Here is a 25,250-nt window from a genome sequence, read left to right on the forward strand (position 1 = left end):
TCTCATCTTGACTGAACTACAGCAGAATGACAATAAACCTGATTTGATTTGATAAGAGAAGAAACTAGTCATAGTGTCATGTCACCTGTTCAGGAGGATTTAAGAGATTAGATTTACATTCTGAACTTGACATACAACATATATATATAGATGTTTTGCTTAGTATGCAAAAAATCATCCATTATGCATTTTATAATGAAGCAGTAATAATGTTTTTCTATGATATAAATAACTCTGTCCCTGGAGTTTATCGCAGCACTGTCCACATGAGCAGCTCCTGCTCATTTATTAGGTTTTTACTGCACATGTTGTCATGTTTAAATATGCAACGTTGGGTTAATTTCCACTGTGGAGGCAGTTCATGCTCAAAACGTACAAATAATTAGTGATATAGAGACACAGAGGAGGCCCTTGGTGGCTCTGTTGTGGTAAAGGTTGGATCTATTTGCATAGTTTAGAAAGTAGAAAACCATTCAGTCGATATATCAACACGGACGCCTCCATCCACTGAAACCACTTAGACTGTACGTGGCCACATCCAGAAGACACCAACTGATGGTGAAACATCACTAAAACGCCAACATGTCTTCTGGTGGCTAATCATCTCCTCTTTTCAAAGCCAAGTTCACACAAACACTCTGAGGCTCTTAATTCTCCACGATGGCTTTTAATTATTTCCTCTGAGACGGGAGTTTTTGTGTAGTAATACAGGTTTCTGTAAAGTATCAAAAACAGATTCAGGAGATTAGTGTTCGTTAATTAAACAGAGAAAAGCAGTGTGGTAGCAGCACAGAGCTGATCGGTGTCAAACACCACTCATGAAAGACAAATATTTGATCTGGTGTCCTTGTGAAGTGGAGGCCCTTCAAGGTACGCTCATATTCATTTATTGCGAGTGTGAGCTGTTTAAAATTGCATATGTTCTTTAGAAGTTAATACATACACTTGCTGCTGGTTAATTAATTATTCTGACCTTTACATAAACCAGAGACGCATCTAATTAAAGGGGCTTTGTGAACAATAAGAATATTCTATATGGGAAATCTCTCTCTCAGCGTCTCTGCCAGCGTCTTCCTTCTGGGCATCCCTGGTTTGTATTTTCTCATTCTTGTAGTAAATAAAGACTCTTTGTGCTGCTGCTTGTGACTGCTATCTCACTACACTCAGGATCCGCCCAACACGAGCCATAAATTATGAAACCAAACAGTAAAACTTTACATTTGATGAACTCCAGATTGTGCTTGCAGCAGCTCCCAAACAATAGATTCCTAATTAGAGTTGCCTTAGCATGACGCAGCTCTGGGATTTGTCACGCTGAGGTGAACTCTAATTGGGAAAGATGATTGAGTTGCTGCTTGGAAATGAGAAAAAAAGTTATGCAAATTGATGAATCTCGACTCGCGAGGTGCTGACAGTCGTCCAACGCTGACTCCTGACTGGAGGATCATGGGATTTAATAAACCTGACTGGAAATGACAGTTTCAGGTCAGAGAAACTTTTGTAAGAAATTTCTCGCGTCCACTAATGAAGACCTGAGACGTGTCATCGAGATATTTAGACCCAAAGACAAACGATCTGGACATATTATCATCTTCTTAAACAAACTCCTGCTAATTTTCTCTTGCAGCCTTGGAACAGCACCAAATATACGACTCGCCTCTTTCATGTTTATCTCCCACCCACTTTTCTCATCGCTTCTTCTAAAGCAACCGTCCAAGGAGACAGTCGTCTGGAATCCAAGGATAAGTCATTATTTTCTCGTTCTGCCGCTTCGCTAATTGCTATTGTTGCCATCCCATTGGCTGACAGCACTGAGCGAAGTAGAGCTTCCTCCAAATGCTGCCTGCTCTCTATTCTTTGTCCATCACTCCCCGACCATCAAACACATGAACTTCTTTTCTCTCGGCGTGATTCAGTGTTTTCTTCTCCCACCTTTTGTTCCTTTTCTCTGCCTCAGTCAGCTACTTCACAAGATGACTCCACAATGCCTACAGCTTCTGGGATTACACAACTTTTATGTTTATTGACTTAAGCTGTCCCTGGTTGAGCTGGTGTGTGTTATCCAGGACATTGTAAGGGCTAATTTAGCGTCGACAGATGCAGCATCTGTCTAATTAGAATGTTAATTGATGTTAAGTTGAATGATTACTAATCACACATGAGTCATAGCTTTGTGAAATAACCTCCTTGTGTCCTTGAAGAAACAGTAGAATGACTCCAGACCACAGAAACATGTAAATGTGATGGCTTAAAGGCAAACGTTTCAGCAGATAAACATATAGCTGCAGTCATGTTGGGTCTCCTTCTGCACATCAGGTCATTTCTGCACCTCATTCTAACTGACTGGAGCTTCTTTGTAGTGAATCAGCATCAGTTGGTTGTAGTTTGTGTCTTTTTAAGGTGGCCATGACACCTTTATCTGACAGCAACAGTGAAAAGAGTGTGAAGGTGAAATCACAGGTTGATTGTTGCTTCTAATAATGGAGATGTGCCTCACATTAAGGGACACATAAGTTCTCAGGTTCGGTCAGTTTTGAAGTTTCAGTCTGAAGATGCTCCTTGGTCAACTTTGTCGAATGTTACTGAGGCTACAGGTCCTTTTAGAGAGATGCTTTAGTCTCGTCTATAGGAAGAGGTTCTGTCTAAAGATTGTAGGACTTTAACACGGTGTGGAAAACCACACGATAAGGTTTTAACTTACAACCTATTTACAATGAGCCAGTAGGAAAAGAGTTTGTGTTCACTGTCAATCTATAAATAAGTTGTCATTGTTCTTCTTCTTTGGAGGAAAGAGGAGTTACGTTTGTTCCCGTTTGCAGAGATGTCCTGTGTCTACATATTAAATCTGCCAATGACCAGCAAAGTGTTTGGTGTTTTCTGAGATTAATGATCACAGCAATATTTAGAGAAAGACGGGCAAAGGGAGCAGAGGAAAGCATCAAGTGGTAGATCCATATGTTTGACTGGACCTGGAGGACTCCCTGTTTGGGGTATTTACACCCACATGGTTTACGCCCCAACAACTCATCCCGTAGACGGAGTGGTTTTTGGCCCAAGTCAGTCTTGAAAATAGTCCAGAATGGAAGCTGGCTATCCATCAGCAGCCAGCAAGACCATCTGACAGATGGACACATTTCACATCCCAGCAGTAATTTACTCCGAGCTAACACATGTCAGCCACAAAAAAAAAAAAAAACCTTCTAAAAAATCAACTTGACAAACTTGTTTCTAACATATCGCCAAATGTAGAGCGGAACACATGACTAACTGAAGTTTCTGTTACTCCTGAGTTCAAAAAAGGAAGCACCTCTTCAGTAGTGTTAGTACTGAGTCCAAAAAAGAATATCCCATAATGCCATGCAGTTGTATTTGAATGGTTCCTTCAAAGGGCACAAGCTGAAGCTCTCAGCTGAGGATGGACATCTAGGAATCAGATCTATTGTTTTCAAACTGCTGCCATTTTGATCATTTATCACCAAAGATGTATCCTCGTAGGAACAAACAACAAACTTGTTCTCATAGTTTAATCGTAGAAACTGGACCTGCTTGAGTTCCTTGAAGACGTTCCACCTTCATCCAGGAGGCTTCATCAGCTCTGACTGACTAGTTGGGAGTTCCACATCCTGAGATCCTGAAGGAGCCTTAAGGATCCCTTGATGAAGCCTCTTGGATGAGAGGTGGAACGTCTTCAAGAAACTCAAGGAAATCCAGCTGCTACGATTAAACTACCAGAATAACCACGACCTGGATGACTGAGAATCCTCACAGACAACAAACTTGATCTCATCTTGTTCTCAGGATAACAGAGGTTTCTTGTTGTACCCTTGAAATGCATTATGGTGCAAATGCTCCTTTCATATCATGGCATTACAGTATGATGTGACTCTTTGTGATGGACCCAAGAAATAAAACTGAAATACCTCAAAATAATGTGGCATAAATGGCTTAATCGATATCTTTATCATTCATTTCTACCTGCTGCAGATATAAGATGTGTTGGTTGTTATGAACCATCCCAGCACCAGAGTCTGCACAAGACAGTTTCCTGTGTGTCCATTAGTTTATCCCATGTTGCCGTGCGTCACTGTGACTGGCTCAGTTGTTGAAATACGAGTGAATATCTTAATGACTGCATGGTCTGCACACCCCAAACCCACAGCTCTGCACTTGTCATTCTGGTTTGAACCCAGGCCTCTCTCTCCATCAGCGTCTCTTACCAGTGGGAAGGCGTGGGAGATCTTGCCGTCTGGGGGAAGTTTAGCTCCGAAGCCGTACGCTGGGAAGAGTTTGTCGCTGTCGTAGTCCTGAACGATCTCCCCAACAGCCTTCAGGGCCATGGCGTACGCATTCATCTGGTACGGACTCATGTAGTGCAGGGACGTGGGCTGGGACGGGTTACCTACCAAGGCATGCAATTAAGGTACACTTATTTAGGCCGTGATTAATATGATTATGATGATGATGGTGATGATGGTGATGATGATTGCAGGAGTGAAGACAGTTGCGCAGGAGGCCAATTACCACCTCCAGCACTAAAAGAACCAGTGATTTATGAACAAAAACAAACAGAAGCGTTCATGTACAGCAGAAGTTCTAAGAAGGACAGAAGCTTAACTTGACTTTTTTCATAATTTTTTTTCTGGTCATAATTTAGAATCCTGTTTGATGTCACCCAATGAGATGAAATATTCTAGATTTTCAAAAAAACTTAATCTGCAACCACATAAAAACAGTAAAAGCTATCAAAACACAGATTCAAATCAATCCCATTCAAAGCCTTGTGACCTGTTTAAACCTTAAATGAAGTCTCTACTGTTGAATATGTCGGAGCTACAGGGTTCCAAAGACAGCTAATGTCCACCAGCCATTGCATTGAAGTGATGGTGTAAGAAGTCCTCTGATCTTTTAGTGAAATTAAAGCATTTAAAATACTCCAATATTGGCTAAAGACCAGCATGTGTGAGTGAAATATTATCAAATGTACTTAAAATATCAAAAATAAAACCACACATGATGGTATAAATGGCATATGTGATGGATATAGTATTAAATATAATAATATTGTGCATCATTAGTAGGATTGTTCTTTGCTGTTAACAACCTCATTAACAAGCTTGCTAAAATAAAAACACTGATGTATGGACTTTCTCTGTTTTAGCTTCATGACCTTGAAGCTAATTCTGGTTCAGTTACTTTGACAAAAGTCACTTTCTTGTTTAATTATATCTCTGGTACGTCCTGCATACATTATCGATTACTGTTCTTTACCATCACTTTGCTGTTACCAGTGAAGGTAACTCGATTACAGTATTTCAAACTAACTAAAATCTGCATTAAGGGGCTGATAGCTACAGCATCAGCTTTCAGCCACAACCAATAAAATATTTGTCACCATTGATATTATGTGCTTTAAAAAAACACTTAGTTTGGGACAAAGGACACATTTCTTCTTCTTTTCATTGACTGCCACGTGACACAGACGTGCACACTGCGTTCAAATGTTTAAAAACTGCAAAGGTTTTGCAAACTGAGTGCCTTTATTCTGATGACTCGTGGGGAACCGAACAACACACGATCCCACTCGGCTAAAACCAACAACTAATCGTATTATGCGTCAATGGCATGTTGTTAAAATATGACAAAGCACTTTCCTTCCTCAGCCCCAGAGAGGAGAACAGAAAGTAAAAGTAAAAGCTGACAATAAAGAGAAGTTACAGGTAAAACATTTCACTGAGCAGCAGACGTGTGAAGATGAAATGCTTTCTTACCGTTGGATGCTGTGAAGTCTATGGCCACGGTGAAGTTGAGTTGCGTCCTGGTGAGAGATTGAGCACATCAGTATGATCAGAGCGGAGACGTTGGAGCTGCAACACGTTTACAGCTGTTCAGGCTGGACTCAGAAACTCATCACTGCTCACTGCTGTCATTCATAAAGCACGAGGCCGGAGATCTAACAACACACGGCCACTAGCAGCGCTTTCACATTGTTTACTGTCCTGTGCTGATGTTCAGCATTAAAGTGTGCACGCTTTGGGGAGACAAACTGAAGGCATGGGTTAGAGTTTTGAACGCGTGTCTTGCTTTGCAGGCAGCCACTGATTTCAGAACAGAATAAAAAAAAAGCTTTCAGATCAACTTACAGACGCTCACAACTGCTCTCTGTGTCTGAAATGGTTCAGTTATTAATATTTTTCACATTTCTGTCGACTTCAGTTAACCATCTGATCATTTCTGGAGCTTCTATTTACCAACATGAAAGCTGAAATGCTTTTCAAACACACAAAAACAAGAACTTCCTCCATAACTACAGAATGCTCTCCAGGCTCTGAAATGCTTTCAAAATAAATACATGAATACACACAAAACACAAAACATATAAAAGCAAAAAAGGCAGCAGCCATTAATATCTTTGAAGTTTGATGTAACTAATAAATATCAGCAGAAGTCTGATGTTAGAACCTGTCACACCTTTGCTTATGACACTGACATGTTTCAGGCTTTTTACCCTCAATTTAGTAAAAACATACCAGCAACAATTAGCTGAAGTGGAATCTAGTTTAACAAACATTTTTTTTTCTTTACATTTGAATGAGTTTTAATGCTTAAAACAGCAACAACTGACTGTCAGTTTAAAAGAGATAATGAGCTGTTCTCCCATCCATCCACCCCGACCTCCTCCCTGTGAGGACTCCAACAGCTTCATCTCACCTGATCCTAAACCCTACAGGAGCTACGTCATGTTGGATTTTGCCTTTGCTGTAAGGGTTGATGCCGTCTCACACAACCAGTAAAACTTCTTATGGCAATAATCTGCTTGAACAATAACTTGTGTTGTTGTTATTTACTGGACCATCTGTGAAGCTTCCAGGATGCCATGATGTTGAATTTGCCCCTTTTTGTGTGATAGAGACAAAAAAAAGACAAAATAAACATCAGCTCATCAAATGTTTTGACATCATGACTCAGTTTCCCAATTTTAAGGAGTCAGCTTGAGAAATTTTCTGAGAATTGTGAATTCAGATTGTTTTGTTTTATGACTTAACTTTATTTTTTGAATAAAATGTACAACGGCGAAAAAAGAAATAAAAAAACCCTATTTATATGGTTCTTTTGAGCTGGTGTGGAAGCTGTTAGTCCAGCATTTCAGAGCAGAAAGCACATGTTCACAAGTTTGAAACCTCATTTTATAAACTTGGAGATTTTTCTGCAAAACCATAAATCGGCCTGAAGCCAGTTTTCTGAAGGAAGGAACTGATTTCCAAGAAAGAAAGAAAGAAAAACTTCTACAAAGGTGTAATTTAATGTGCAGAGACGAGCTTTTAGGGGATAAATAATTAATGACTGCAGATGGACCTTAATGACTTCCCCCAGACGATGCAGTTTAAACACCAAGTTTCAGAATATAAGTCGTGTATCTATTTATTGCATGCATTGATTTTTACAGTCAATTTAAAGCCCCAGTCGGCGACAACAACACACTGCTGAGCACTTACCCTCCTCTGATGAAGTCCACAAACGTGCATTCTGACTCCACTTTGAACGACAGCAGAGTCACCTTGAAGATGTCCAAACGGTGAATAAAGGAAAATAAAAAAACAACAACAACAAAAGAAGAGAAACGGTGGATCACATGGAGGCTCGTAGCAACACCGTCGCTTTACTGTTCTGCTGTGAGTCATGAAACATGTGACGGCTGCTGATCAAACACTGAGACGCGTCTTACCGTCCCTGAATTCACGTATTTCTTCTTCTTGCCTTTCTTTTTGGGATTCAGAACCTTAACCACAAGATAGAAAACAAGAAGTGAGTGTTTTTAACAACCATGTCTGAGCCTCTCGGTACGTTCCTGAGCTCCTGTGGGTGGACGTCGATAACATATTGTCCTCAGACGAAAGCAGGAATTCATAACACAAGAAATATTACTTAAATGAATAATATATAAGACTGTCAAGGAACTATTGATGTGGCTCCAAGTTCCCAAAACATTGTTAAATTTTGATATTCCCTACGCGCTCAGAAAAGTAAAGTTTGGGAGACAATCTTTGATGATTCCATATTAATTATTTGCAGATCCAAGCTGTTCAACTTTTTTTTTTAACATTTCTTTTTGCTGTATTTTACCTCGTAGACGTTAAACTGGCTTTGGCCTCTGGATAGTTCTCTGTAGCTGGTGGTGAACTCTCCGATGAAGTCATGACTAGAAGAAAGAAATGGAAACTGTTAGAGCGGCACGCTTGCATCATCATCTTCTGTCTGATATTTAGTCGTTTGCACAGCTTCGGTGCAGCTCATGGTGTTGATCAGTCGATTGGCTTCATGCAACAAAAAGAAACCAGCATCCTTTAGTTACACAGGGCAGAAAGAGTCTGATTAGTGGTGGAAAACAAGATTTAAATCTAAGAACATTGGCCCTACATGGACACAAGCCTCCGAGGCGAGGGTCCAGCGCTTCCTTCTCCTTCAGTCTTTGTGGGTCTTTCCAACTGGAAGCCTTTTCTACAGAAAATCTTTAAAAGGAAATGATGTTTTCTTTTTCAAAACTTAAATGAAAATGCAGCTCAGTTGTGGAGGAACTGAACTCTGTAGAGACAGGTTTGGGTTCATGAGAGCTGTGAGACTGAATCAAAACGGTGAAGCTGTTAGCCGTTACAGCCGATGCTAAGCCGGGTTTATTAGTGACTCCTTTTACATTTCACATCGTCATTTCATCCAGTGTTGATATAAAAACATTGATTAGTGCAGCTTCAACTTTCGATGTCTGACCTGTGTGGCTGTATCTGTTCTATAAGTGTAATTAAAGACAGTTAAATGATCAACGCAGTGGGAAGCTGGACAGGCACGTCACAGTCAGTGAAGACGTTGGCGAGCACTACGGTGGTACCATCGTACAGCTGTTAGAACGACATTTATGGACATTTTTTTTTGTGAAAATTTAAAGTAAATACCGTGAAATTTAAAGGGAATAATTCAGGGAGTGCTGCCATTGCATAAAAATAAACACAATTATGATTCCATTCCTCTTGTTAATTAAAATCAAAGAGGTCTTTGGGTTAAAATGTATGCAGATAATTTATTCGACCTTAAAGCAGGATGTCAGCATGTCTCTCATGTTATAATCCAGGTTTCTGTTTTGGATGAGGACTAACTGTGTGTCTCTCAGATTGTGACATAATCAACTGAAGACTAAATATAATGTAAATACTAGTTGACTGAGGTCATCTATTAATCGAACGGCAGCCTGTCTAATTCATAACAAAGCAACATTTTAATTTGCATGTAATTTCATTACTTTCCCAGGGCATGGCCGCCGCACTTCATCATTGTCACAACGGAAATATGGCCATTAAATCTTTCTTTCTCTTGAGAGAAGGCCTCAGAGGAGCGAGTTCAGCACATCGTTTTTCATGTAAACAAGAAAATATCCCCTCCAGCCACATTGGACTGGTAAATATCATCTCTCTGCATGCCCCTAGATCATCTCCACGTCTCAATATATCACCACCTGAAGCTGTGCGTGACACCGCCGCTGCCTCTGTAATACTGGTATTTAGAGGAGAATCCTTAAGGAGCCAACAACGAGCTCGTCTCCCAGCAGGGAAATAAGGAGGACAAAATATAACCGGGGGAAAAAATCACAAAAGAGAAAACACAGGAGACATTTCAGCCAAAACAGGAAAAGGAAAGCAGGAGAAACACAAGCAGAGCATGTTTCAGACAGACTGCAGTGTTTGTTCATGTAGTTTAAGGTTAAAGGAAACAATGTGAGGTGATCATTTACTGCAGCCACTGATGGTAGAATAAAACGTAGTGTTGTTGTTATTTGGCTTCCTGCTGCTGTGGTTTAACAGCTCAGCAGAAACATCTCCCTCATAAAGAGCTCATTTGCAAAAACAAAAAACGGCATTTTTGTAGATTTTCAGAAAACTTATTTTTTTGTTGTTTGCTTGAGATGAAATCAAACTGAAGATGAGTGGATCTGACTCAGTACGAATGACAAAAACAGAGATAACTGAAGTTTGACTGATGATGTCTCAGGTAGACGATGGAGAAGTGGCTTTTCTGAAGGTTTGTGAAGGTGGAGTTCTCTGTTTTAGTATGTGTGTGACATGAAAATAAACGGATCAGACTTCTGCAGTAAAACAACATCCAGCTGTGATGAAGCTCATGACTGATGATTTAACTTCAATTTATAAACCAGGACTGAAAAAACAGTGATATGCTGTTCAATCCTGTCTCCATGTCAGGGATCACTTATAACACTGGGTTACAAAACAATACTTTTTTGAAGGTATCTAGGATTTTTAAAACTGGTTTAGGACATTTTTGCAGCCCTGAATCCAAACATGACGTCTGCGTTTCTGTATCAGGTCACGTTTTTATGCCAACTCGATTTTAAAAAATTGATTTTACCACTAAATCGATGACATGTTTTGACGTTAGCAATTAATTTATTTTAGTATTTCTCACATGAACTTGGATTTTAGAGGAAAACATCATGTTCTAAACCTTTTCATGAGCTAAATGATCCACAACTTGATGAGCGTAAACATCTGTAAAGGTAAATACGAGTAAACTGCATGTTTCATCAAATCAAAATGTTGACCTCATTGAGCAAAACCAAGTTCAGATTTGGATTCAGCTTGGATGCTTGGATCCTCACTGGAAAGACTCTACAAACAGCCGGCAGCAACAAACCAAGCTCCTCCAAAGTTTGGATTACATTCACACTTCTTGCATCTCATTAGTCTGATCCTTTATAGCCTCTGTCTTCATCACAACTTTGTATTTAAATGGACATTTCAGTTTGTAATAGATGCAAAAATTAGAGCAAAGCTACATGAAAGGTGTGTGTGTGCTTCCTGTAGCGCTGGACGGCTTCACAGCCAGCTCGCTGATGCTACACAAAGCTGGCACATCTTCTGATGCTGCTTTCACTTGCTGTGGGACTCAGTGAAACCTCTGGATGGAGTCCGCTGGGGGCACCGCTGGTTCAGAACACTTCATTACTTAATTATTGATTCATCTGATGTTATAAAATCAGACTGAGGCCCACTGAGGCTGTAAATGCACAGGCCAAGACTATTGTGCTGCACAGTCTGCTAGCTATGGACCACTTTGCTTTTTATTTCCAGCTTCATGTCAAAGCGTCCTCTCTTTGTTCCCGTCACAGTGCAGCGCTGCTCCGATGACACATTGTTGGCAGCTGTAATATTTTCTGTTCAGAAAACATTCCTACCAACAAAGTGGTCGTCTAATACAACTACTGACGCTGCTAAATCTGTCCTGTTTTGTCTGCTGATTTCCAGCAGCAGTGTGAAAAAGTTTTGCTCTTTTAATACCGTTTCTCTGACTGACACATCCTCCCCGGCGCTGTGATTACAGAGCAGCTCTTTTTGTCACAATCTTAAAGTTAAGGCCTGAAATCTTTGATTAAGGCTCATTGTCAAAATAAACATCCAGTTCCATCGATGTCCCAGAAAGACGAAACAGAATCGAGTGTCAGACCGTAAGGAAAGGAACCGACTGTGAATTAAGATGCCCGTCAGGCTGATGTGCTTTGATGGAACCCTGGAAGACAAACATTTACCTTAGCAGAAAACTGGGACTGAGGATTTATAAGAAATACCACAAGGACTTCAAATGGAGCTGAAATGTATATAAAGCAGCAACAGCCTGATGAATCCCAGGAGTTTTCCAATTAAATCCACAAATCTGTGAGCAGGGCTCTTACAGCGAGGGAGAAGCCTCCTAAACCCCGACCTCCTGTCCACTCAGCAGCAACCTTTCACCTGCAAACTGTGATTCATGGCCCAGCATGTGGCGGTGGGCGGAGCCACCCATCTGTTTCCATAAGACGCTCTGAGCCAGACAGGATAAGGTGTGACATTTGAAGGAGTCCATGTGGAGCCGAACATGAAATGAAAGAAGAAAAGAAATAACGAGCGAGCGAGCTCACCTCCCGTCTCTGTCCCAGTCGTAAACGTCCACCTTGACCGTTCTGGAAGGAGGTGAGATGAAGAAGAGGAGGTGAGACAGATGGAGGTGAGATTCACAGAGAGGGAAGCTGAGACAAGAAGCTTTTCTTCAAAGGATGTTGAACATTTGCTTTGGCAGAGATCGATATACAGAATACAACAGCAGTGAGTAGTACTGCAGCATCATGTAACCAGTACGTTAAAACACCCTAAACGTCGTGTTCTAGCCTGAAATGTGATGAATTCTCCTAAAGTGACACAAAAATGAAAAATACATTTAACTTTTTCTTCTAATTGTGCTAAAACATTTTACACACTGAGGTAGTTTCGGGTTAAATGTGATTTATTTCTACCAGTGTGGGTCAAATCGAGGACAGTTGTGGTTTCAGGGAATCTTGAAGCTGTGAAACTGTGCAGGCCGTGTTTTATGTGTATTTTTTATTTACATTTATTAACGTGACATCGGCTTTGTAGACATTCTAAATAGATCTGTAGTTTAAAGTTTGGTATGGACACTATCTGCACTGATTCTTCACAGCATGGTCAGAATGTGTGAAGGCATAAACTATGAACAGTATTGTTATGATCCAGCCTGTAGGCTCAGCTGGATGTAAGCCACAGGGTGGAACAAGTACGTTAAGGTAAAAAGCTCAGATGATTCAAACATGTGACCTCTTACAGCGACGGCATTATTTCTAAGCTAAACAGAAGCTATCACCAACTATGGACAATTTAAAGATGACAGTATATATTTAAAATATTAAAAACACAGGCCCCACAGTGGTAGCAGTCACAGTTTTCTGGTGATTTAGATGGCTGTCATGCAGAAACGTCCCTTTTCGGTCGAGCTCCTGCAGACTGGGAGTCATCCAGTTCTTTGGTTTATCCACAGACGTTAGCGCTGCACCTCCTGAACACCTTCTGCTCTCATGCAGCTCCGTGTCACTGCACTCCAACGTCTGTGCTTCTCTGTTCAGTCTCTGTGTTTACTTGAGCAGCTCTGGTCATATTCAGGGCACAAAGAACGTGCTCACAATATTCATCAGGCTTCTTCTTCTTATGCTCTATATCCAAGTGTTGAGTATTTTTACTGAACGCCGTCCATGTAGGTTACTGAGGTGATACGTATTCACAAGGATGTAGGTCCAAGTCATGAATAAAGCTAAAGGTTAGACTTATAATATATGCAATAACACAGACACATGAGTGTGTTTCCTGCTGCGTTGCTCCCATGTTAGTCTCAATAACACCAGCACTGGCCTGAGACTGACTGCACGGCCGACTGCTGGCATTATTCTGACCACCACAGAGTCTCACATCGACTCCATCCTGCCTCTGTTCTTATGTATTCAGTGATCGCTGTCACTTTTTCTGCAAAAGAGAAAATTAGCAGTTAGAACAAACTTTTCCAGCTCTGTTCTGTCCCCTCACCTGTCATAGTCTCCGTTACAAAGCGCTCGGACCGGGATGGTGAAGGACTGCCAGACGGGGTTCAGATTGTTCTTGATCACTTCGGTCTTGTGGCAGATGGTGAAGCTGGAAACACGAAGAGGCAGCTCAACACGGAGGAAAGTCAGGAAAGAAAGGAACTTATGGTGACAAAATACAGGTTAGAGAGAGCCAGGATGGTCAGGAAACATGAGAAATATGTCGCCACTTCCTGCAGTATGCAATGTGTGAAGTTCACTGTGAAGAAAATGTGTATGTTTGTGTGATGAAGCGATAAAGACGGTTTACTAAAAAACAACTAATCAGCTGAATAAAATGCATGAAGCAGCAGAAACTGTTGAAGCCCACAGAAGGTTTGATCCTGAACTGTATGTCTAAAATATTGAAAGCTATATGTGATCTTTTTTCTCCTTTTAAGATAATTTAAATTCTGTAAAATTAGTGTAAAGTTAATGTTAAACACTGTAAAAGAACAGATGTTTTGATGTGAACTGTAGATCATGTCCCTGCTCTCCTTCCCTACATTTTACATCAACTGTCTGTCGAAGGCAAAATATCAACATCCATCCATCATCTATACATCACTTCATCCTCACCAGGGTCATGGGGGGCGGAGCCTATCCCAGCTGACTCAGGGTGAAGGCAGGTTCACCTGGACAGGTAACCAGTCTATCACAGGGCTACACTTAGAGACAGACAACCAAGCACACTCACATTCACACCTACGGACAATTTACAATCACCAATTAACCTCAGCATGTTTCTGGACTGTGGGAGGAAGCCGGAGAACCCGGAGAGAACCCACGCTGCACGGGGAGAACATGGAGACTCCACGCAGGAAGATCCCGGGTGTCCTCACCGGGACGCCGACTGGAGACCTTCTAGCTGTGAGGCCACGGTGCTAACCACTGAGCCACCATGCAGCTCAAAATGACAACAATAATCTAAAAACAAAGCAAATAACGTAGAACCAGCTTATAAAACAAGATGTGTATGATAGTTTATCATATTATAGGAGGTCAACTTATTGGTCAGTTTGCTCTCATCCAACCAAACTCTCACTGGTGGGACAATCTGTCGTGTTGCTTTCATGAGGTGTCGAACTCATCAACAGCCTTCCAGGGTTGATCCAGGATGTCAGGTGTCAAAAGAACCAGACTACCTGTGAACAGCCCCGTGGATTCAGAACTTCACCGAGCGAATGCAGGCTGCTCGGTCCAGCTGATTTAAAATGACTCAGCGTTTTCTCAGATCTCCGTCAGAGAAGACGTCTGTTTTGCTGCGTTTTTGCTAAAAACTGATGGTCAAAAAGTCAAAAGTAAACTTTGCAAACAGCAGCTGATAACTTTCTATTTCCAGAAAGAGCCTGTTTTCGTGGTTTCAGTATAAAACAACCAGCTCTGGGCCGGCTGGCAGGTTTTCACTTGTCGGCAGTAACAAGGGAGGAGCTGTGACAGAGGAGCAGCTCGTCCAACCTCAGCTGAAGGACTAACAGATGGACTGTCAGAGCCACTGTAAATCCTTTGCTGTACAAACACACACACACACTCACACACACACACACACACACACTTACGTCCCGTCCTCGTTGCTCCGGTAGAAGACAAGGAAAGGGTCAGACTTGCCAAAGAAATCCTTTTTATCCAGCTTGTTGGCACAGAACTGCATGGTGGCGATGTCCTGCCAGAACAACAACACATTGGTACCTTACATTACTTTTTTACACATCTTTAAACTGGACTTTGGGTCTTATTTCAGGGTTAAATCTTGTCAGACACCAAATACACTCTGTTGTTCGGCTTGTTTAAAGGACTTGGTTAAAATGAGCCATTTTAAGCTTCAGCTAACAAGGAATCAGTCTGATGAGTGCTATGATGAAGCTTTAAGTATAAATGGTGCATCAGCCCCTACAGAGGACAACAAAGATCAGAAACTACCATTTTGCTTATGACAAAGTGTGACAGAGTGAGGAGCTGCTGCTGCTCGGGTGTTGTGGACTTCTCAGTGTAACACAAACAACACTCAGTCCAGGTCCACCACAAACTAAACAGAACTTTAATGGAAAGTCGATTGTTGCAGGACTTATTTTTCAGTTCTAACAGGCTGTGGACAGTTACTGCACAGAGTTATTGGGTTTTTAGAACAGTTTAAAGCATGAGTTGGGTAAAACAGTGGTTTGTCAGGCTCTGGGGTCCCTTTATCTTTTATTTTAGTTTAGCTTTACACTTGGTGACAAATTACAGAGTTCAAAAATCACTAACATTGAAAAACACACACAAGCAGGTTCATAGAGGCTGTTCTGATAAACGCTTAAAGGAAATTCTAATCCTCAGGGCAGCTTTTGCTTTAATGCAAGACTTCAGGATTAGATATGTGCAGTAGGAAGAAGTGCCTCCCTTTGATTAATGTGAGAAATACTCACCTCAATCAATAATGGTTTAAGGTAAAAGATCCTCCATGTTCTTGTGTTGCATAAATACGTTGAACAACACAGAGCTGTCTGTCTGGAACCATGTCGTTCCTAGAACACCTCCTCTTCTGCCTTCTTTATAAGTTTTAACATTTGTTCAGCACATTGATCAGAGATCTGTAGGTGTGAAGCAGGAATCCCTCCACAATCAGGATGTGAGTGTCCTCCTCGTCCTCGTGGTCGGACTTTGGGACGATCTCGGTATCCAGGCTGTTCTGAACACTGAGACTTCTCTAACTCCACCAGGTTCGCCAACAATGTGCATCAATGACATTGTACTGCTTAAAGCCTCTCCACCAACTTCAGTCTGATGTTGGGGCTTGAAGAAGTCCTCCTGATGGACCACACAACAGGTGGGCAGCTTGTATATCGGTTGGCTGGTTTTCCCTTCATCAGTTATGATGCAGATGCCGACGACGTCGTTCATGTTCTCAGATTATGTTAAAAATGTTAGATAGACAAGATAATGTCCAGGCCTCTCAAACCATCCATCCATCATCTCTACACCTTAATCCTCACCAGGGTCATGGGGGGCGGAGTCTATCCCAGCTGACTCAGGGTGAAGGCAGGTTCACCTGGACAGGTAACCAGTCTATCACAGGGCTACACTTAGAGACAGACAACCAAGCACACTCACATTCACACCTACGGACAATTTACAATCACCAATTAACCTCAGCATGTTTCTGGACTGTGGGAGGAAGCCGGAGAACCCGGAGAGAACCCACGCTGCACGGGGAGAACATGGAGACTCCACGCAGGAAGATCCCGGGTGTCCTCACCGGGACGCCGACCAGAGACCTTCTTGCTATGAGGCGACGATGCCAACCACTGATCCATCTTGTAGCCTCCTCCCAAACCAAAGGTAGTACAAGTGAATAAAGTACCAAAGTCCTTGGCAGCTATATGAGCGTTCCCCTTCACATGCATCCATATGGAAGTGAAGAAGGTGAAACCTAATTCTGTGTATACGTTACAGGAAGCTGCTTCCTCAGTAATCACATCATAATTAGCACCAATGTAATTGCCAGTGTTTGCATGTTAAAGTGCATACCGTGGTGAGCGTGTTCGTGTGTGAGAGTGTGTGTGCTTCCCTCTTTGATTGGAGTGTCTGATTATTTACCCACCGTGGCAAGAACAGTGAACTATGAAACCAGATAAATAATTCATGAGCAGCTCTCGTCGTCACTTTGAAGGAAAAGTACGAACCGACTTTGCCTGATGCAAATGATGAAATTATTCTGAAGCCTGTGTGGTCATTTAAATTCATTTGGCAGAGTTAAAAATGGAAACAGAGTGCGGCTGTCGAGGATTCGGAGCAGAACGCTTAACTTTCTGACCCTGGTCTCAGACTGGACCAGCAGGTGGGTGCGGCTCTGGTCTGGTACTGACCCGGCAGTTACTGAGCTCCTCAGCGGTGAACACGATGCTTCCACACTTCTTCCCAGGAATCCCACTGAAGGAAAGGAGGAGAGGGAAAGAGAAGTTAACCCTAACGGCAAATGTAAAGACGCAGAGATGAACTTATTCCTACGATACAGAACACTGAAGTTCATCTGTACAGACTGCAAACGAGTCCTCAAAGTTACAAATGCTAGTGAGAGAAGTCGCTCTTAATGTTGTATTAATTGTGTTCTGTCCAAATATTTAGAAGGATTGTACTTTGGTGCTTTGCTGACATCATTTCTTCAAAACTTTCATGCCAATTAAACCGCTCTGAACTGAAGTTGATTAAGCTGAGAGGAAAACAAACAAAGACAGTTGTATATGGGACTGGTCTGGGATAATTAGATGCCTCAACACAACGAAATACTGACTTTAAGAAATGAAATACTGCTTGAAAAGAATGGAATTCTTTCCACCAAAAAATGAACAAATATAGAAATAAACAGTCAGACAGTAGCTGCTCAACAGCTGGATGTTGGTGGAACACTCAGGAGAAAGCTGAAGTTTATACAGACACAGTCTGCAATATGTGATCACAATCCATCTGCTCCTTTTGACAAATAATACGTATCTGTTTTTCCAACATCAGGATGGATGTCATGAAACAACCAGTTATGTTAGAAATGATAACAGGAAGGTGGAGCGTGCAGCCACAGACCAGAAATCACAGGTCAGTAACCAGCGTGTCTCCATCACGTAGCGCCACAAATCTGCACCATGGAGGTGTCGAAGCTGCTTGTGAGATGTTGTCCACTGTTTCCAAAGGCTTTACTGAAGTTGGCGGGTATTCTGAGGGACACTGTCGGACATCAACGGATGTCTGAAATGATTTCTGAGATGACAAACGGCGGAGCTGCAGATGTTCAGGTGCCTGGCTGTGGTCTGACTGACCTATCAGCATCCAGCACCACATTCATTCTGTTCATTCATCATCTTTTTACCGTCGTCTGTTGCATCGTGTCATTTCAATAAAGCTTAAGTTGGTTGGACACTGTCTGGTCAAAAGAGTGTCTGCGTATTTAAAAGCACATAAAACCTGCTGCAGATCAACTCACCAGTTCAAAAACTGTTTCTGCAATATTGGCTAAATTTCTAACCTTTTTAAAATGTTTTAAAAAGTCTCATCTGCAAAAATACAAAACTTAATGAAACAGGAAAGAAGCTCACACGTATGATGACAGTCAACAGAAGCTGCTGATGTTAGAGGACTGAACAATGCAGGGATTAAATTAAGCTTTCATTGATTACAGTCATCAATCCCCTAAAAGGGTGGAAAATAAATCGATGAACTTGCTGAAGACAGACAGATGAATACTTTATTCGTCCTCTTTGGGAAATTTAAGGGATCCAGCTGCTCACACATGTTACGTTTAAGTAAAATAAGGAAAATAACGTGCAAATCAGCAATGAAACAGCCTCAACAATCACTTTAGAAGGTACAGACAAACAGAAGGTCAGAACGCTTCGATGTGTTTGTCCTTTCATCTGGAGCAGTTCTTGGTTCCACATTTCTGCGCTTGGGGCAGGAAACCAAACAACACTGAACCAGAACATTTCTTCTTACTCGACCTGAGACTCGTCTTCTAAAAACTGCTCTTCAGTGAAAACCTGTAGTTTGACTCTAATGTTCTTTGGCAGGCCTCCACTACGAGTCACATTTGTTCTACTGTCTGCTTGTGGAAGCAGCGTTTTACAAAGTTTTGGGTGTTCTTTTGTTTTTGCATCAAATCGTTTTGCACATAATCTGACAGCAAAGGCAAGACGCTAAAAATCGGAGGTTAAAATAAGACAATTTCCACCTGCCACTGCCTAACGAGGTTCTAATCATTGGTATCTAATCTAGAACCACTGATTTCAATTTGAAGGTGTGAGATGTTTATTGGGTGTCTATGCAGCTGATTTGTTCTTCTCATTTTCCAAAACTGAAATAAAATGTCAGTTTTGTGTGTCGTTTATTTGACTCCATCGCCTTCATCTGCAGGCTCTGATTCAAAGGGGATTAAATGTTTGTTCCGTCTAATCACAGCCCAGCTCCTGCCTCCTAATTCCTCTCAGGGAAGACAGGACTTCTCATTCAGCCATAAATTATGGAACAATCTTGATAATTGTATCGAAAGTGGATCTGGATTAGAAAACGAGACCTGCAGTCATTCCTCAGAGGGAGATCAGCGGCTACAGCTGGAGCTCTCTGCTGTTTTCTCTGCTACCTTTAAACTGCTGGAGGTGAAGCTTTGTCATGAACTGCCTTTACTTCCTAATAAATGTGCTGCGAACCGGCAGGTGAGCTTTCAGGACTGTTTGCTTCTTCTTCTAAGCTTCTATCTTGTCTCAAGTTTGGTTGTGAAACAGAACATTGTCGAGGTGCAGAAGTCAATTCTGTGGTGCGGATTGAGACAAAACTTCTTCTCTATCAGGAGAATCTTTTAACTTGCAGGAAAATGTCGCCCTTTTCTCAGAGTTGCATGATTTCAGCTCATGAAAAGAAGAATAAGAGAAGCAAGGAGAGACGGAAATAGTGCACAGGCGACAGACAGAATGAGAGCTGAGGAAATCAAACTGAAAGCAAAACAGATTGTCAGTTAATTGTACAAGTACCAGTTATTCTCATTGTGCTTTTTGTTTTTTCTCCCCCTGGGTTTTTTTGAGATCAGTGTGAGCAGTGACACACATGCAGTACTATGATATGTAACTACAGCTCACATTCATGTAAATTAAGCATGAATGTGCACTAGCAGAGTTTAACTTGCTGCAATCTGAAGATATTTGGCGCTCCAGATGCCCTACAGCCCCTTAGTGCTTCATCCACATGCTGTACAGTCATCATGTGTAGCCTGGATGGTAACAGCACATGTGTTGTGTTTGTTTGTGTTTGTTTGTTTGTTTGAGGTGTGAAAAGGTCATTCTCAGTGAAACAAAACTAAAGATTCACAGCTTTGCCAGCAGGTCTTTGAGGCTGAATCTGTGCTGCTCAGAGCTACATGCTAATGTCAGCACGACAACATGGTCACAGTGGCTAACATGCTAACATCCAGATGTTTAGCAGGCACACTGTTCTGCATGTTCGCCTTCTTAGTTTAGCATTTTCATCCCGAGGCCGACGTGAATGTGTGAACCAAATGTCACAGCAGCTCAACCAATCGTTGTCAAGATGTTTCCCTCAAGGCCAGAAATGTGAAGTTCATGTTGGTGCTGGCTGAGTGGTTTGAGCATCATCAGAGTCATCAGGGTTCATTGTGCTGCAGAGATTGTCTGTATTTAGTTGTGTGCCTGTACTTGTTCATGACCAAACAGTCATTTGGATGTGGAGATATTTCAGATCAAGGTGGTGGATCAACCAACCAACTCCTACTGAAGCTAATGGAGTACAGCCTTGTTAGTAGTTTTCAACATGAAGCTCCACAGTGCTGACTGACGTGGTTGTTGTGTGCTCAGTAATTACAATTATCCCCACAAAATGTTCCTATGAACTAGTCCTGAAAGACACTTTTGATTTCAACATATATATTTGATGGCGACATGTTCACCATAGACGTCTGCTTTTACTGGACTGTTCTGGTTGTGGTTCTGGGTGGATTTTTTTTTAAGCTTAGTATTTCCACTGTGTCATGTTTTTCTTCCTCTCTATGTCCGTTCCCAGCCTCTGACTGGTTACGTTCATAGACTGTATAAAAGATGGACGTAGCTGCCGTGACGTCACCCGTTGGTTTCTGCACTGAGAACATGAAGCCAGGGTTTTGCTACTTCCTGGTTGACATCTTGGATTTTTGGAGCCAGTGACGCAAAAATCGTGGGAGGGGGGCGGAGCCATAGGAGCAGCGATTGGTCAGACGGATTGAGAGGCGGGCCCTCTCTGCCCCGCCCACATTTACCGCCTTCTGCTCGCTTCGTCTGTATGGTCGCTGCCGACTGTCAATCAAGCCAGCCACGCCCCTTGCCCCGCAACATGTTGACGATGTTTTAAAAATTCAGTATTGATTTATTTTCAGATTGGCCACCTGATCTCTGGATTTGACCATAAAAACTAATAAAAACAATCCTGAGCTGTAGGAATGCGGTATTTGGTGATCTGTGATCACTTCTTTTCCAATTCCAGTCTATGGGAGCCAGGGCTTTGTGGAGCCAGCAGCTAGTGGACGTAGTGATGCTGCAGGTTTCTGACACTTCCGGGTTGGCTTAATTTTTCAGGGCCGGTTGCTACGTCCATCTTTGATACAGGCTATGGTTATGTTCCAATACTTATGCTACCATACTGTACAGTTGGCCAGAAAATGATTTTCATTGTTTAACTGTCAGTACAGAACGCCAAAAACACCAGATGGTCCTTTTGCTTTTCTTTCCATTCTGACCCACAATCCTCTGCACAACCAAAGATATGTCACATACATGTGTCTCACATACATGTGTCTTGCTCAAGTAACAAGCGTGAGCAAACTGACAGACGATTTCACACCACAGACTGTGATGGACACACGAGCAGGACAGCTGCTGCCTGAAGCGCAGTACGATGACAGAACCACATGTCCAAACTGTGTGCATGCTACCGTGCAGCATTGCATACTTTGTAAGAGCAGCTGTAATAGACACTGAAAGGATAAAGAAAAACCATGTGATGTAGAATGCAGAGATGTTCTGCTCTTCCTGACTGTTTCCACCTGTTCCCAGCTACCTTTGCCTCCCCGGTGGATTTAGTCTTGTGCTTCTCTTTTGGTCTTTGTCAGGTCATTACTGCTACCTGTGTTCATCCCCAGTGTACCTCACCTGTTCTTCATGGCTTTTGTTCCAGTATTTTCAGTTGGAGCTTGAGTAAGTTTTTGCTCCTTTGTTGTATTTTATTTTTATTTTTTATAAACCTCAGCCTGCTGCTACCTTTCAGTACCTACTTGAATAATAGCATTTGAACAGGCTTCCCATAAGGTCTGCTTTTGCTCTCAACACCTGCATCCTGCATCCTAACTACTGAATTTTATACAGATTTTTATTTTACAGTCATGACTTGACATTCAGACCCTCAACAATCCTAAACCTGCTATCCGACTGGTTTATAGGAAAAACGAACAGAACCCATGAAAAACAGCCTTAACATAGCGACAGCCTTGGATTCTGACTCCGATATTTTATGTCACAAATAAATATAACGACGTATTATCTGACTGAACAATCCGACTGATTTACATACCTTTGATGTTAACCGACGGCCCGTGCACATGAAATCCGTGGTGTTCTAACAAAACTCTCGTTATTACAACAACTTTAAACAATAAATATCAGCAACAAATGAGCCTTCAGGCATCGAGCCCTCCTTGTATCTGGACCTCCGTCTTGACAATCCAACAATCCTAACAGCCTTAACCCTACGTATTACATTTAGTGTCGGATTATCAAGTCACGCCTGTATTTTTTTACAGACCCAGCTTTCACCCAACAGGTCAAAGTTCTCACGTATTCAGTGAAATGTCTTCATATCCACATGACAAACTGGAACAAACACACATTCATAGTCCCCTGAAGAGAAACACATCAATATGTTTAGTTTATTATCAGATACCTGCAACACTTCCTCTGCCTCAGCTACAGTTTGCATTTAGTGCTACTTAGCATGCAGATATCACATTTACCTGAAGAATGAAGTTGTCCTTCTGTCACACATTGAACTGGGAGCAGGAGCTCGATATGATAGTTGATTAGAAGATTTGTAATTGGATGCTTTGGAAATCAGCTCCATGTGTGCTCCACGTACACTCATCTGGTTTCAATCTGGAAACCACATCTGTCACTCTAAATTAAAAGCTATCAGAAGTTACCTACGAGCTCTTGAGTGGCATCCCCCATGAGCTCTCCATGTCAAAATCAAAGCAAATCATCTTTGGTATATCTTCTGGCGTTGCTCCAGAAGGGACACGACTTATCTGTACATCAGTCTGATGCTTCTGACTTGGAGGACGGCTGCTCACTGGATCAGAGATGCACCCTAATCTCATCACCCATAATGAACAGCTGTTTGCATGACTGTAGATGGAGTGTTTTCCTGCCACCTGAAAGACTTTTAAAGACATTTGTCACCAAGCCAAACATTTGATGGGTTCAACAGTGTGCTCCTGGCTACGTATTTTCTTCTTGCCTGTCAGCTTGTCGGGGATGAAGAGGCTGTTCAGATTGTGATTGAGTGTGAACGACTCAAAGCACAAAACATCTACAGAAGACGGTGCCGGCAGTGTGAAGGGATGGACATGCATGACTTGCACTGAGTCACTGCTTCATACTGATTATTTGACAGAAGTGTGCAGAGATTTACTGTCTGCTCAGATTCAACCAAATGCAGCGAAATCAACTGGACGGTTCTGAACAAAACAGATCGACAATGACTGAAAAAAGACTTGAAGAGCAACCCAGCACCAAAATCAACATAATTAACCCTTTCAACACTAAGTAAAGGTGTATTCCTCATACACTTCAGCACTAAGTAATGCCAGCCCGGTATAGAGGGCTGTACTGTCACAAGAGTTAAACATTTCACATTCTGAAGACAAACAACCAACAAACAACCACTGAGCTCCAGTGAAGGCCTGGCAAAGCCTTGCAAAGGAGGAAACCTCATCGTTGGTGATGTCCTCTTGTTTCAGGGCAGCACTGGAAGTATTGAAAATGAATGTATTTCTTATGACTATGTTCATTTATCCAATTACAGCTGAGCCATAAATGTTTCATATGATGATTTTGTTCAAACTCCTCAATTAAACCTCACAGTCAGATACACAAGTATGAACACTGTGTTCCTGTCCAAACACTTCCTGAGCTGACACTATCTTATAAACCACACCTGTCAGTTGGTTTTTGTTTTTGGCCCGTTTCCCATTTCAGCGTCTAACCCATCTCGGCTGTCTTTGGGATTACAGGCCGACGGAGGGAAAACTGCATAATTAAAAGTTTGCAAGTCGAGTTGAGCCCAGAAAGAAAGTAGAGAAAAATCTTTATCATCCTCTTGATAATTTCCTGTGGCTGCGAGTCACACTCCAGCTCACAGCGTGACACGCCGATTCGTTCCATCCACTTGAAGCGGCGCCGTTCGGAGAGGGCCGCCCGATGCTGCATCCAGATTAAAACGCCAGCTGAGATTCAAGGATGTCGCCGTAAACACCCGCGACGCACACGCACAGGCACAAACCCGCTCCGACACATGCACACAATCCATTATGCCGAGGGCTGGGGGGACCTCGATGATAATATGGCTCACAAACACCTCATGCATTCTCCTTGAGAGGCCGTTTGCTGTGTCCTTGAAGGCTTCACCTCACAGTCGGCGTGTCGGCCCTTTGCTGAACACGGTCACGTAAACTCCAGCTGCATGAGGGCGGGCAAAACTCAAACACCCTCGCTGGAAACAACAATTAATTCCTACACTTGCACTTTCCTCTCAGCGTGGTTTTCTGTTTAATCAATCTGCGCTGACCCCCTCACTTTAACGAAGAATCCCAGCAGTGATGTATGAGCGTCTGCAGGCGGCTCTGATAATGACTTCTGCGTGGTCACATGGGACGGTGGGGATACCTACACACACACACACACACACACTACACACACACCTACACACACACACACACACACACACACACAGTGATTGGTAACTGAGGATCTTATTCATATTCCTGCTGCCGATCCAAAAGGTTCATCGGTGGCGAAGCAGCACCTACTTGACTGGAGCTGAAGCGCAGCAGGATGGAAGAAATCAATACGGTAAAGATGAAGAAAAATAACTTAGAGCTGGACGCCATCAAAGCGAGTGTGGGTGTGTGTGAGAGAGTGTGTGTCCCTCAGCAGGAGTTTTCCCACGTTTCTTGTCCACCTCCCACATCTTCCACTGCCTGATGTGGGTCCCCACTCCCACACACACACGTTACACAACCTCACACACA

At 42.3% G+C, this 25,250-nt stretch overlaps 1 protein-coding gene across 1 annotated transcript in view; it reads right to left on the reverse strand.

Annotated features, from left to right (window-relative positions):
• LOC103359415 (copine-9-like) overlaps positions 1–25,250 on the reverse strand; it is a 167,763-nt gene that overhangs the window by 25,324 nt on the left and 117,189 nt on the right. Inside the window, 9 exon segments of the mRNA XM_008284752.1 lie at positions 4,218–4,399; positions 5,769–5,815; positions 7,494–7,555; positions 7,724–7,777; positions 8,122–8,197; positions 11,957–11,998; positions 13,407–13,511; positions 15,001–15,104; positions 17,287–17,350. Of these exon segments, the coding sequence (XP_008282974.1) occupies positions 4,218–4,399; positions 5,769–5,815; positions 7,494–7,555; positions 7,724–7,777; positions 8,122–8,197; positions 11,957–11,998; positions 13,407–13,511; positions 15,001–15,104; positions 17,287–17,350 (736 nt within the window).

The sequence above is a fragment of the Stegastes partitus genome, unplaced genomic scaffold (assembly GCF_000690725.1).
Source record: "Stegastes partitus isolate 25-593 unplaced genomic scaffold, Stegastes_partitus-1.0.2 Scaffold370, whole genome shotgun sequence".
Classification (NCBI taxonomy): Eukaryota; Metazoa; Chordata; class Actinopteri; family Pomacentridae; genus Stegastes; species Stegastes partitus.